Source organism: Arachis hypogaea, chromosome 5, assembly GCF_003086295.3.
Source record: "Arachis hypogaea cultivar Tifrunner chromosome 5, arahy.Tifrunner.gnm2.J5K5, whole genome shotgun sequence".
Lineage (NCBI taxonomy): Eukaryota > Viridiplantae > Streptophyta > Magnoliopsida > Fabales > Fabaceae > Arachis > Arachis hypogaea.
In genome coordinates this window covers 39,506,603-39,520,830 of record NC_092040.1, presented here as the reverse complement: position 1 = coordinate 39,520,830, position 14,228 = coordinate 39,506,603, and the positions used below count along the sequence as shown (strand labels likewise).

Here is a 14,228-nt window from a genome sequence, read left to right as displayed (position 1 = left end):
TATAAAAGTTCTCCTATTTTCTGATTTTCTTTTCATTTTAACTCCATTGTGTTGAATCCCTTCTTGTATCCCCTTTTCTTGTCCAAGGCTTAACCACTCCCTGGATAATTTTCTTAAGAAACTTACTTCAGAATATGCTTTAAAATATGTTTATAAAACAATTGAGTTTGATTTGAATGATAAAAGATTAATCCAAGCAAAGTTAAAAGAGCAACAACATCCATCCTTTCTTTTATACATATATTAGTACATGAAATGCGTTTCTTTATATAATTATATTAGTACAGGAATTCAACATTGAATGATCTATTCCTTGCTTTGGTTAAGATGCCTGCACCTTGATAGATCGTTCAGTGTGAATGCGGTAACTATGGTAAGCCTTGAACAAGAGAAGGGGATACACTAGGGGTAGGGGGTTTCAACACAATGGGGTTAAAAGAAAAAAAAATTAAAAAACGAAACTTTTACAATTTAACTGTTATAGATGCGGCGTTCAATTCATAACTATTTTAGAGAATGCTACCAGTAACCTTGGCTCAAAGCCATGAATCATAATACAAATCGTCTTCAATAATTAAGAAACGTATGCAAATCAGAAGCAGCATTAAGTGAATAAGCAATATCAGCATGACAGTCAAATCAGAAGAAACAACATCAATCAAGCAACAATTAAGCAATTAAGCAAATCAGAAGCAACGAGAAGCGTAATTCAATTGGAGGATTATATTGAATTGTTCAATAACTCTTGAATGCGAAGAAGTGTAGAACAGGACCTTGAGGCGGCTAAGTAATGAGTGAGTGATGAAAATGTGAGAAGACAACAGAAGAGTGATTGAGTAAGTCACCGAGAAGGGAAGGAAAATGAAAAGACACACAGAGAACTCAAAAGAAATGAGGGGATGAGGCCGCGAGGGAGAAGCGGAGAAAACTTAAGGCTAAGATTCTGTTTACAGTTTTATTTCATTCTATTTTCTAGTAAGTCTTCAAAACATCTTCATTGTTAGAAAAATTTTGTATGATAACACCAACACATGGTTATGGCAAACATGATTTTTAATTGGAGTTAAAAAGATTAATCAAATCTTGTATCGCTTTATAGTGATTGTATGACATACATTGATGCACTTGACCCATGATAACCATGGTCAACGCCATCATACCTCACCGACAATATAGTAGCTTTTGTAGTAAGAGGTATGAAAATATTTCAAACATCCTTTTCACTTTCATCACTGGAAGTAGAAATTATTTCAGATGAACTTGACATGTTGCTTGTGCTAATTTTCCAATATCTAAAAGAGGATAATATCACTTTTAATATATTTTCGTTTTAGGAATATAATGAGGATAATCTCTTTATTTTCCACCATCACTCTACATTATATCTATTATTACAAGAAAAACGCCGTCATACTTTATATACAACAATACTAATTACAACAAAATGACCAGTTGATTTGGCTTGGCCATGAAGATCAATGACTCTCAACGTGTGCATCTCTTCAAAGAAAACTGAAGCGTGGTATCAGCTAGATGAAAGGAAATATGGCGTACTCAGCATAAAATAGATTCCATATAAATCGATAGAACCCTGAAATTGCTTCCTGCATGTTGAGGCAATTGACAGAGAAGTTTAGACCAATGACAGAAAACTGGGTCACTAAAGCTTTATACAAATGTAACCACCAATTTTAATACATCCTAGTGATAAGATCGGTTATATGGAGTGTCACAGAGAGCATTTAACTATTACTTGACTTGCCCTCCACACACAAAGTTGAACTACCAAACAAGCAAAATAAGTACTTTTTTAAAGACCTAATCTCATCCTGATCGAAAATACAATGAAATTAAGTTGCTGTAAAAAAGCAAAATTGACCTCTTTTCTTGGTGCCCAAACTTGAAATTTTAACCAATCATGACCCAAAACTGACATGGAACAAGAAATTAAAAAAAAAATTGACTAGTTATACGAAGTTTGTGAAACTCGGCTGGTGTTAAGCATTGTAGCAGGTTCACACCGTCAGTCCCAAAGGGTAATGCTACGATGAAGAGTTAAATTTTTTTGAAGAGTGAAGATTACCTTTTCTTTTAAAGTAAAGAAAAAACCCATAAAAAATATATTTCATTCTTCACCCAATTCTACTCTTCACCAAAGAAATTCCCAGTCCCAAGTCTGACGAAAAGAGGAGAGGTGTGCTCGATAGTTGATGTTCAAGATATTTTGCAAATCTAAGGTTTGGGCAACTGATAGCTGAATTGACTATAAACTAATGCTACAAAGAAAAAAATTGGCATCCAACTTGAGTCTTTTATCAAATTTCTGCCACATTCATTTTTGTAGGTATTGAAAATAAAATAAAGGTAAAGTATATTTTTTTTATCCCCAAGTCCTTGAAAAGTTTTAAAAATATTCCTAATATTTAATTTAATTCAATTTGGTCCCCATTGTTTAAAATAAGTTTCAATTTTATCCCTGACGTTAATTTCGTAATAGTCAATCGCTAGTCAAAATTCACTTTTCCAATTATACCCCTTGACCACATCATCATCAACATATCTCATCTTCTCTCATATCTCCAGCAATCTACAACACCCCACTTCCATCTCCTACAACCTCCATAAGCATACCATCATTTATCATAATCATCACCTCCACCCCACCTATTCATCTTTTTCTCATTCTCTCCTGTACACTACTGCCACTAACCCCTCCCTCCCTCCCCACCCCATCACCAACAACGACTCATCACCCTTAACCTCACCTATTCTTCTTTTCCCCTCCCTCTTGTAACCCACCACCGTCATAAAAAACACTCTTTTTCTACATCCAAGACCGCCAACACCCTTCACCTCGCCTATTCTTCCTTTACTTTCCCCTCTTGTAACCCACCACCTTCATAAAACCACTCTTCTTCTACATCCAACACTGCGACTCTTCTCCAAAAACTATCAATACCAAAATCAAATACCCCCTCTTATCAACCACCACCACCCCTCCAAACAACAACAGCAACACAAAATTCCCCCTTTTTTTTTCAGAATTCAGAAAATCAAGTTGGAATTGGTACCATAGCATAGAGATTAGTAAACTCATTGACTAAAGTTGGAGTCTTTGTGAATCGCTGTTGAAAAGCATCACTGAGATTGTGAGCTGGGTCAGTAGAGAAAGATGAACTCATTGAGAGGGGGAAGAGTTTAGAGAGAGAAAGAAAGAGAAAGGAAAGGTGAGCTCAGGTAGTGGTGGTATATGGTGGGTGATTTGGAGAAAGATGAATTCAGCGAGCAACAGTATATGGTGGGGGAGTGGTGCTGGTGGCTGCGATGGTAGTTGGGTGAAGGAAAGGTGACAATGATGATGAGAGGATGCTAATAATATTCATGATGTAGAGGTAAGGTGATTTGGCGTTGTAAGAGATGGAGGTAGGGTGACATACTGCTATAGACTGCTGAAGTTATGAGAGAAGTTGATGAGATAAATGTTGATGTTGATAATGATGTGGTCCAGGGGTATAATCGGAAAAGTGAATTTTGACTAATAGGTGACTGTTAATAAATTAACATGGGGAATAAAATTTAAATTTATTTTAAACATTAAGGGCAAAACTAAATCAAATTAAACGTTAGGAGTATTTTTAAAACTTTTTGAAAGTATACTTTACCCATAAAATAATAAATATGTTAAAAACATGGAAAGAGTAACTACATTATTTTCACACAGAAGGGGCAGTATGTTACCTTGGTATAATTTGCTTTTTCTAATACCCATGCCTGAAATATAATTAGCAAAGTACATTCTGTTCAGAGTGATTGGATCAAAGTAGGAGACAAAGCAAATGCAAGACAAACATACACAAATAAAATAAAATGAAAATCATAATAGTTATTAATTCAAGAAGCAAACCTGGAAAATCAAGCAGGATGCAAAAATCATATGAGCTGGTATCAGTAACCATTGCCTGAAAGCCTGTAACATACAACTGGGACTTATGTACAGTCATGTAAGATGAATAAAAAATTTCATTAGTGTGGCAGACCAAGGATGTTTATATTAACCTGTGGCATATAAATTGCTGCCAATATTGAACCAATATAGTTCATTAGCAAGATTCCACAACCAAGGAAAGCAATGTTCCGTACACCAAGTTTTGTCGCAAAGGTTGATATCTGATACCTGAAGTTAGTCATTACAAGAAAGTCCTTATTAGAATAGAATAAGATAATAGCCCAGTGCAAGAAGCGGGTCAACCTTTGTGCATGTACAATATATAAATGCAGATATAATGAAATACAAGTTCTCCGTATCGGCAACTCGGATAAATAAGCTTAGCACTATGTGACTTACTTGCGATCCCCCTCAACATCTGGAAGATCTTTCGTTATAGCAATTACCAATGCAAACAATGTTACAAATGTAGTGATGAAAACCACAGGTGAGCTGCAGGTAAAGACACAAAAACAGATGTGTTCTCAAATAAGTAAGGTAAACAATATTGGATGAGAACATAATGTTTTATAAAATTATAAGATTGATTCGATTATACAGGGAAGCATAGTCCTACTTTTCAAGCAAAGTTCACTGGCCAAGTCATGTAATCATAGAATTAGACAAATTAATATTTAGGATCGACTTCGTGGAGGTATTGTTGGCACAACATATTCCCATGAACCTGGTTCTTTACCTTAACCAACTACAAATATGAAGCAACAGAAAAACACAAACCTCCACTCAAATGCAAGTCCAAGGGCAGCTCTAGTGGCATAGTACACGCCAAAGTTAAGTAGAAAACCTCGGACCTGCACAAGCCTCTTCTGTCAATGCTCAACCATAATAGATGCTTCAAATTCAAATAACCATTAAGTTGCTCAAAAGAATCTTGAAAGTAATCATATGAAGTAACTATTTAGTTGAACTTCAACTACTGTTAGCTCAGCCTAGATAGGGAGAATAGGAAGGTAAACCATACCGTGGCAATAATAAGAAATGCTGCAATAGGAAAACGTTTCATTCTTAATGGAGGAACAGAATAGATGGTGCCGAGAAAAAGGCCAAGCGTGTAAAGTGAAAATATAAAGGGCCCAAAGTTCAATCCAACAATCAACAAGCCAGCAGCAGCAAAAAATGCAACTAATAGCCATGCAGATTGGACTGAAAGATCTCCAGCAGCTATAGGTAAATAAGGTTTGTTTACCCTGAAAATGAATATAAAGCTACTTAGATAAATGGCCCAATATACATTTACTTAGATTGGGCTTTAACCAACAACAGAAACAGCTTCAGATCCAGGGAAAAGAATGCGAAAATGACAGTTACATAAGACACAAATTCAAATATATAGGAACTTAGCAAGCAAGCTATGGGAAAAGGCAGAGGAAGTCAGTTTCACAGAGAATTTTATAAATGATTACATCATACTTGTCAATGCTAATGTCATAGATTTGATTGATTCCAACTATATAACCATTCCCACAAATCAGGGCAAAAAGACCAGAGAATGCTTTGAACAGAAGGGACCACTTTATCAGATTTGAGTTTTCAATCAATGCTCTTGCCACCAAAGCACTGTAAACAGAATGAGTAACCGGCATTCAGTACAGTAAACTTTCTGAGAGAAAAATAACTGCATTGCTTATTGCAGGCATATGGTAAAGTTACTCACAAAGAACCTAGTGATGTGCCGCGTATAGTATGTGGCCTTAAAAATCTCCAACATGCATCTTTGAATTCTGAAACTTTGTCTGCAAATGGACGATCTGATCCAGCAGCTCCAACATGGGTACAAGCCTAGCATAAGGTATTTCACCTTAAACTGATGAATCAGACTAAAATATCATATATTAAAACCAATGCAAAAATGTGAGTACTAACAAACTGAATTAGCTATGAGCATATTCATAGGTTGCACACCTGCAGTTAGTGCCGAAAAATAAATTTTTCATGCTAACCTTTGTGTTATCAGTCGTGAACAAGGCTAAAATTTTATATATTTAGTTAACAAAACATCATATTGTCCATGTCTTTATCTATATGTGGTATACAGGAGTCAATAAAGCAAACTTTCCAGTCCTAGTTACACTGATTCAATGAAAATAACAGGTTCAACTTGCACATTCACTAAATTCTATAAGGAGCTATTAATTGTGATGGTTCTAGAAGTTAATTTTGATAATTGGATCTTACATAAATGGTCAAAATTAAAGCATTGCATGACTATTTTAGGTAACCATATGACCTATAAATAACTCATCATTGTGCATAGTTATATTATATGGCCAATATTTGCTCCTTCCTACCCATATATAAATATAATTGGGTTGGTATTGTAAAATCAATCCCAGCCACTGATTTCAATACAACCAAAGTGATAGAATATCATGAACACCATGGAGTTAAACAAATTAAAGGAAACAAAGCTCATGATATTTTAGTACATGCAAATTTCCCAGGTGATTCTCCATTTGCCACTGATTAATTACCAACAATAGCAAAAATTGAATATCCCAGACTAAAACAAACAAGGTAGCATGCAGATAGAGGAAGCAAAATCGGCATATGAAGGGGAAAAGAAATACACACCGTGATGGAAGTGGGTCTATTCGAGAGTCTTCTGTCATGATATCGTAGAGTTGAATGGTTGTTTCTGGAAAATTTTAAGCACAAAGTAGAAGCCTTTGGAGCAAACTTGGTGGTGGGTGTTTTGATGGAGTAGGAGGAGTTGTAGTTGGAGGTGGCAATTGAGGGATTAGCACAAAGTGAAGTTGATTGAAATGTTGAGAGCTTCATGGGGAGCTGAGTATGGCAAAGCATAAGACTTTTGCAATCACAGATACAATGGGTCACCATCTAGTCAAGCCACCACCTAATCAACATCAATCCAGATAGCTTATTGGTAGAAAGAAAGTTTTATCATTGCATTTTTTGGATTTGTGCATTGTGTACTTCAAGTAAAAGAAATGATATAGAGATTTGTGGCACCATCAACCAAGGTTGCGAGAACCGGACCAGTCAATGAACCGGTAAGGCAACTGGTTCACTGGTTCAATGGTCCGACCAGGGTTTAACCGGGATTCAACTGGTTAAATAAATATTAAATGAAATTATTAAAAATTAATATATGTAATGCTTGATCACTATCTAGTTGTTCTATCTTCAAAAATAAAAATTTCTAATTAGTAACAACTACAATTTACAAACACAAATTTACAGAAATTAAATACCGTTACAGCCAATGACTAAATATTGATTGTTGAACAGATTTACAGATAATTTCTAATTACATCAAGAAGCCAACAATACATGCAGCACCAAAAGTTCAAAACAGAAATTCAGAAAACAAATTCAGAAGTCAGAATCCATACAATTAGACAATTAAATGAACAATTAAAAATCAACAAAATTAATAAGTACCAAAAAATTAATAGAATTATTTTAAAAGAATTAATTCAAATTGAAAAGAACAGTTAAGCTGAAAAAAATCACTAAATGAAGTCAATCAAAATACAATGATCCTCAACAAGCAACTAGAGAGCGCTAATTCCATAATTTCTAGCCTTGAAGATGCCCACAGCCTCATCAAGAAACTTAGCAGAAAAAGAGAGAACCTGGAGAACAAAGGGAAGAAGCTCGACTGCTCAAGCGTTCCACAGAGGTGAAAGCAAGGTCCCTACGCTCTTTTGTGCAAGAATACGCTGTTGTGAAAGTTAAAAGAACTCCTTTGAAATAAGAACAATTATCCGGCTAACCCACGCTCTTGGAGGAAGAACAAAAAGGATTGGTGCAGAAAATGCCCTGGAGCAGTGGAACAGAGGTGACGATGGAGAGACGTTCGCGGTGAGCAGTGGAACAGAGGTGAGCAGTGGCAAACAATAACCTCAGCAACAAAATAACCTCAGCAAACAATAACCTCAGCAACAAAATCATGAATAGAATAACAAAAAAATTAATAACCTCATCAAACAATTACTAAACCAGCAAATAATAACCTCAGCAAAAAACATCATGAACAGAAAATCAGAAATAACAAATAAATCTATAACCTCAGCAAAAGTTACTAAACCAGCAAACAATAACCTCAGAAAATCCAGCTAATCAGCAAATCAATTTGAAACAAATAACAAGTATTATCAGAAATCAATTGCTAAACCCTAAACCAGCAAGCAGACGCCGAGGAGATGTCTGTGAAGTACGAAACTGCGAACAAAGTATTACTTACCGGCGGCGAGGTGGAAGGCGAGCAACGGCGATGACAGAGGACGCGACACCGGCGAACAGATAGAAGGCGAGCTCGGCGATGACAACGACGAGGTGGGGGCTGCGGTGGTCAAACCCGTCGCTGCGGTGGCTGCGCGATTGGTGCTGTGGTGGCTTCTATGGTTCTCAGAGAAGAGAGGAGAGGAGATGAGTTTGTGGCTTTGTGAAGAAGAAGCTAAGATGGCTTCTAGGTTCACTAGTTCAGTTTTGCGTTTGGCCGTTTCTCCTCCTTTTCTTTTTTTTGTTAGGGACAAAACGGCGCCATTTTGGAGGGTTTATTTTCGAACCGAAAACCTTTTAAAAAATCGGACAATTCTATCGATTTACCGGTTAATCACATATGAACCAGTTCTGTAATCGATTTTTTGTCGGTCGGTTTCTAAACCTATTCGAACTGGCTTAGTGATCGGATCTCGATTAACTCGATTGAATCGGCCGGTCCGATTCGATTTTCAGAATTATGTCATCAACTAATTTCTTTTTTAAAAATAAATAAATAAATAAAAGAATAATATATTTTCTTCATCATTCTAAATATCTAATAATGCTTAAATAAAAAAAATTATCATTCTTTTTATATGTTTTCAAGATAATAAAGATATTAGACTTTTACCTTGTTTAGAAGTTAAGAGAACTAAGAAAAATAGTAACAAATTCAACATAAACCGAAATCAGTTTAAATTATATTTAGAGAAATATTGTTTTGTACATTGTTAATCACTAAACAACATCTATCTATACATTTGGGACATTATACTTAGTGTGTGTTTGGATTTCAGTTTGCAAATAAGAGTTTGCACAAAATTGATTTTGTAAAATTGATTTTGATGAAAAGTAAGTTTGAGTTAACGTGATTTATGTTTGGCAATCTTTATATCAAAATTTGATTATAGTAAAATAAATATTGTTTGGATTATATTACTCAAAATCACTTTTAGATGGAAAATTACTAAAAGAGACATTCATCTAAATAATTTTTTTATATACATGCAAAATCAGAAAACTAACAAAAATAATATAAAAAATATTTATCATATAAATAAAATAAATACAATAAAAAAATATAAAAGAGAGTATTATAAATTTTATCATGTCAAATAAAAAGAAAATATTCTATAACTTTTCTAGTACTGTCAGTATTCTTTAATTTAGTATTATTTTGGACTATAAATTTTTATTATTTATGACTCTATTATTATTTATAATTAATTTTTTATTTATTTTATCCTTTTTTTATATGATCATAATTTATATTATACAAAATTTTGATAATAAACGTAGTATATAATAATTACAATTACAAATATTACAAAGTCAGAATAAATAGATAAAATTAATACAAAACAAAAATAGAGTACATCAAAAAATAGAAAAAAATGATAAGAAATAATAAAAATTTTATAAAACCAACAACATATATCATATGAACAAAAAATACAATAAAATCAAATAAAAAATAAAAAATTTCATATACAACATAAATATAATGCAGGAAAAGATAGAAAAAAAGAATTAATATGAACAAAAAATAACAAAAATATCATAAAAAAAAGTCAACAATATTTGTCATATAGGGCAATTTACTTATTTAAATAAAATGGTCAAAACCTTTACCTAAATGTGCAAAACGGATTGTTGTTACATGCATGTGCAAAAATCCTATTCTATGTAATTCGTGGCAACCCACCACAGTTTCTGAATTGTGCATAAACCGTGGCAGGCTGGGACGGTTTATGGAGAAACTTAGTTACTTGTAAACCGTGGGAGGTTCCAGCGGTTTATGAAGGTGGCGTGGAAGGCATAAACCGTGGTAGGTAACCACGGTTTATGAAGAAGGTGAACTGGTCATAAACCCTTGTGGGTTACAACGGTTTATGTAGGTTCAATTATAGCCAGAAAACACACCGTTTATAAATCTACAAATAGTATATAGAAGTACATAAAAAATACACAGACAGCAAGCATGACTTCTTCAAAGATTTTTTTAATTATGAATTAAAAAAATCATATTTAATAATGGCAACCATTATTATCGTCTCCAAAAATACATAGGTACATCGGAATAAGTCATATTTAACAAGAATTTTTTTAATTATAAATTAAAAAAATAACTATTTTCTAAAAATAATCCACTTCAAATATGTCAGATTAAAAAGTTAACAATAATAACTATTATCATCGTATCCAGAGTACATAAGAGTACACATGAATAAGTTGTATTTTATTTTTGGAAAATAGTTATTTTTTAATTTATAATTAAAAAAATCCTTGTTAAATATTTATTTCGGTGTACCTGTATATTTTTTGAGACTATACAAAGGATTATTGTCATTTTTTGGGTGGGATTTTATTAGAACCATTGTCACATAATTCATTGTTAGGAATAGTGAGGCACTTTTGGTTTTAAAATCAAAATTGTTATATTTATTCTTTTTGTATTTTTTATATACTTTTTTTGTTATTAAATATCAATAACATTATATTTTATTTCTACCAATTTTAAAAACAATTGGTAGAAATAAAATATAATGTTATTGATATTTTAAAAACAATTGGTAGAAATAAAATATAATGTTATTGATATTTAATAACAAAAAAGGTATATAAAAAATACAAAAAAAATAAATATAACAATTTTGATTTTAAAACCAAAAGTGCCTCACTATTCCTAACAATGAATTATGTGACAATGATTCTAATAAAATCCCACCCAAAAAATGACAATAATCCTTTTTGTAGTCTCAACAAATATACAGGTACACCGAAATAAATATTTAACAAGAATTTTTTAATTATAAATTAAAAAAATAACTATTTTCCAAAAATAAAATACAACTTATTCCTGTGTACTCTTATGTACTCTGGAGACGATGATAATAGTTACTATTGTTAACTTTTCAATCTGACATATTTGAAGTGGATTATTTTTAGAAAATAGTTATTTTTTTAATTTATAATTAAAAAAATTCTTGTTAAATATGACTTATTCCGATGTACCTATGTATTTTTGGAGACGATAATAATAGTTGCCATTATTAAATATGATTTTTTTAATTCATAATTAAAAAAATCTTTGAAGAAGCTATGCTTGCTGTCTGTGTATTTTTTATGTACTTCTATATACTATTTGTAGATCTATAAACGGTGTGTTTTCTGGCTATAATTGAACCTACATAAACCGTTGTAACCCACAAGGGTTTATGACCAGTTCACTTTCTTCATAAACCGTGGTGACCTACCACGGTTTATGCCTTCCACGCCACCTTCATAAACCGCTGGAACCTCCCACGGTTTACAAGCAACTAAGTTTCCCCATAAACCGTCCCAGCCTGCCACGGTTTATGCACAATTCAGAAACCGTGGTGGGTTGCCACGGATTACATAGAATAGGGTTTTTGCACATGCACGTAACAACAATCCGTTTTGCACATTTAGGTAAAGGTTTCGACCATTTTATTTAAATAAGTAAATTGCCCTGTCATATAAATAGAAGAGCACTACACAAATAATATAAAAATATTTATCATATAAATAAAAAATATAATAAAAATATAAATAAAAATATATAAATTAAAATATAAAAATGAATATTAAATATAATAAAAAAATTAAAATATTCAATTTGCTGGTAATTGAAATAAATCTGAACTAATTTGATGAAAAAAAAGTTGTAACTAAGAATTATGAAGAAGAAGGAAGAACTATAAAGAACTAATTCTTTTTTATAGAAGAAAATGAAGGGTATTATTGGTAAAAAAGAAATAAATTTTTCATCTAATTTTCCAAGGGTGATCACCAACCATGAACGTAAAACGCAGAAGCTACAAATTTTAGCTTCTCCTGAACGTGCGTTCAAAGGCAGAATCATTTCTGCGTTTTTAAAGATAAGAATTGCCAAACATAAAAATGAAACTTTCAAGAAGCTCAAACGCACTTTTATCCTCTCTAACGTGATTGTCAAACACACCCTTAGAGGTGGAAACAGGTCAGGTTTACTTTTAATAGATCAGGCCTGTAATAGAGTATATTGGCCTTAACTTAGCCTGTAGCCTAGTATAGACTTTTTAATAAGTACTGAGTCTGGCCTGTTGTTAAATCTGGCCTGGTCTGAAGCCTGTCAATAGACATTTTTTTTCATATTAATTAAATTTAAGATATAATTTAATTTTTAAAATTATAAAATATAAAATAATAAATTTATGAATAATATTGATACAAAATATACATATACAATTAAAGAGACAAATAGTTAAGTGAATAAAGATATTAGTATAAAATAGAAGACTCAAGTTCAAATCTTTCTAATAACATTTTTATTCGTATAATAAAACTCTCTATGTATATTTTCACTCCTAATATTTTTATTCGTATAATAAAACTCTCTATGTATATTTCCACTCCTACAAACCGAGAACAATTACAAAAGTATTTTTTCTTTTAATATTGTTATGAAGGGTATTTTTGTTATTTCAGTTGAATAAAACAAAACAAAATAAAATAAAAAATCATTAAAACATAGGTGACAATCACATGTATAAGAATTTGTTAGTTACATTACATCAAGGGGCCTAAGTGTATTATTTAGACGTGTAATTGGCATAATACAGGAGATGGTGAGTGTATATTGATCAAATAAGAGGTGGTCTGTGTAGTTTTGATAAACCGGGATATGCGTGTAATATACATATATATATATATATATATATATATATATATATATATATATATATAAAATGTGAGTCTATGTATCTATGTATTTTAGATAAATTGGTTGGACTTCTATATCCCTAATTTGTTAGCATGACCGATTCTGTCCAGTTTTAAAATCCTTGTATGATTTATATCATTAATCATTGGTTGCATAGGTAATTTAAATTATCTTAGTCATTGATTTAACTTTTATTAAAATTAAATGTTTCATATTTGCAATGCATTAGAAACATAAAATTTTATAATTTTCTATTATTCTCTTCTTAAAGTGTCTTTAGGGGTAATTTTAGCTCAATTCTTAAGAAAAAGCAAGTATAATTAAGGGTGAAAATAGGCCAAGCTACCTGCCATGCCTGTAGCCTGGCCTAACAAAAAATAGGTCTAAGCTCAAGTTATTAAAAAAACTTATTTTTTTTAAAAGGCCAGACCTAAACTTTTGAAATAGTTTGTTGGGTCTGTCAGGCTAACCTGAACCTGCAAATATATATAAATAGTTTTATTATACTAGTAAAAATGCTATTAGAAGGATTTAAACTTGGGTGTTCTATCTTATAATAATACCTTTATCAACTCAGCTATTTGTCTCTTTAATTATATATGTGTATTTTGTATCAATATTATTCATAAATTTATTATTTTATATTTTATAATTTTAAAAATTAAATTATATCTTAAATTTAATTATTACTAAAAAAATAGGCCTATTGACAGACTTCATGTCAGGCCAGATTTAATAACAGATCAGGTTCAGTACTCATCAAAAAACCTATATCAGACTACAGGCCAGGCTAAGACCAATATACTCTATTTAAAAATAAAGTATAGCCTGACCTAACATGTTTCCACCCCTATCGATTTGTATCTGTTTTCTATGCATAAAGAGATTTTTGGGTTAGAAAAGACTTTTAACAAAATATTTTTAATGGCAGTTTATGTTGGTCAAATAAAGGTGTGTATATAATTTTGATAAATCTCAAAGTTTGAGTGTAAGGTACCTAAATAGTAATTATTCAACCATTAAATTACAAACAAGGAGAAAATAATTAGAAATATTTTCATAACAAATAATGAAACATGGCTTTGGATATATTAGCCATCTCTAAAGGAAGGCTACCGATGACCCTCTCTAAAACAATTATGAATTCAACCTATGCTTTTTTTTTTCTAAAATTATAAAAGTTCTCCTATTTTCTGATTTTCTTTTCATTTTAACTCCATTGTGTTGAATCCCTTCTTGTATCCCTTTTTCTTGTCCAAGGCTTAACCA

The 14,228-nt window shown here is 31.9% G+C and overlaps 1 protein-coding gene across 14 annotated transcripts; it reads right to left on the bottom strand.

Moving 5' to 3' along the window:
* Window positions 1–1,289: 1,289 nt before the first annotated feature.
* Window positions 1,290–8,562, bottom strand: LOC112801368 (homogentisate solanesyltransferase, chloroplastic). Of its 14 annotated transcripts, none has more exons than XM_025844046.3 (12): window positions 8,214–8,519; window positions 7,603–7,904; window positions 6,578–6,860; window positions 5,661–5,785; window positions 5,417–5,563; window positions 4,968–5,193; window positions 4,724–4,797; window positions 4,346–4,438; window positions 4,057–4,174; window positions 3,905–3,967; window positions 3,739–3,771; window positions 1,290–1,604 (listed from the first exon to the last, which is right to left on the bottom strand). In XM_025844046.3, the coding sequence occupies exons 3-12, from the start codon at window positions 6,842–6,844 to the stop codon at window positions 1,530–1,532; spliced, it is 1,221 nt and encodes a 406-aa protein (XP_025699831.1). In that variant the 5' UTR covers window positions 6,845–6,860; window positions 7,603–7,904; window positions 8,214–8,519; the 3' UTR covers window positions 1,290–1,529. The 14 variants fall into 14 exon arrangements, with proteins under 14 accessions (XP_025699831.1, XP_072093279.1, XP_025699835.1 ...); XM_072237178.1 differs by having other exon boundaries at window positions 5,410–5,563; window positions 8,214–8,479; XM_025844050.3 differs by having other exon boundaries at window positions 7,603–7,789; window positions 8,214–8,478.
* Between the last annotated feature and the right edge of the window lie 5,666 nt (window positions 8,563–14,228).

Coding starts and splice junctions, on each gene's coding strand:
- LOC112801368 (XM_025844046.3), bottom strand. CDS start 6,844: ATGGTGACCCATTGTATCTGTGATTGCAAAAGTCTTATGCTTTGCCAT. Junction 3,968..4,056: donor CAGCAATTTATATGCCACAG/GTTAATATAAAC, acceptor TGTATGTTACAG/GCTTTCAGGCAATGGTTACT. Junction 3,772..3,904: donor CATCCTGCTTGATTTTCCAG/GTTTGCTTCTTG, acceptor ATTATATTTCAG/GCATGGGTATTAGAAAAAGC.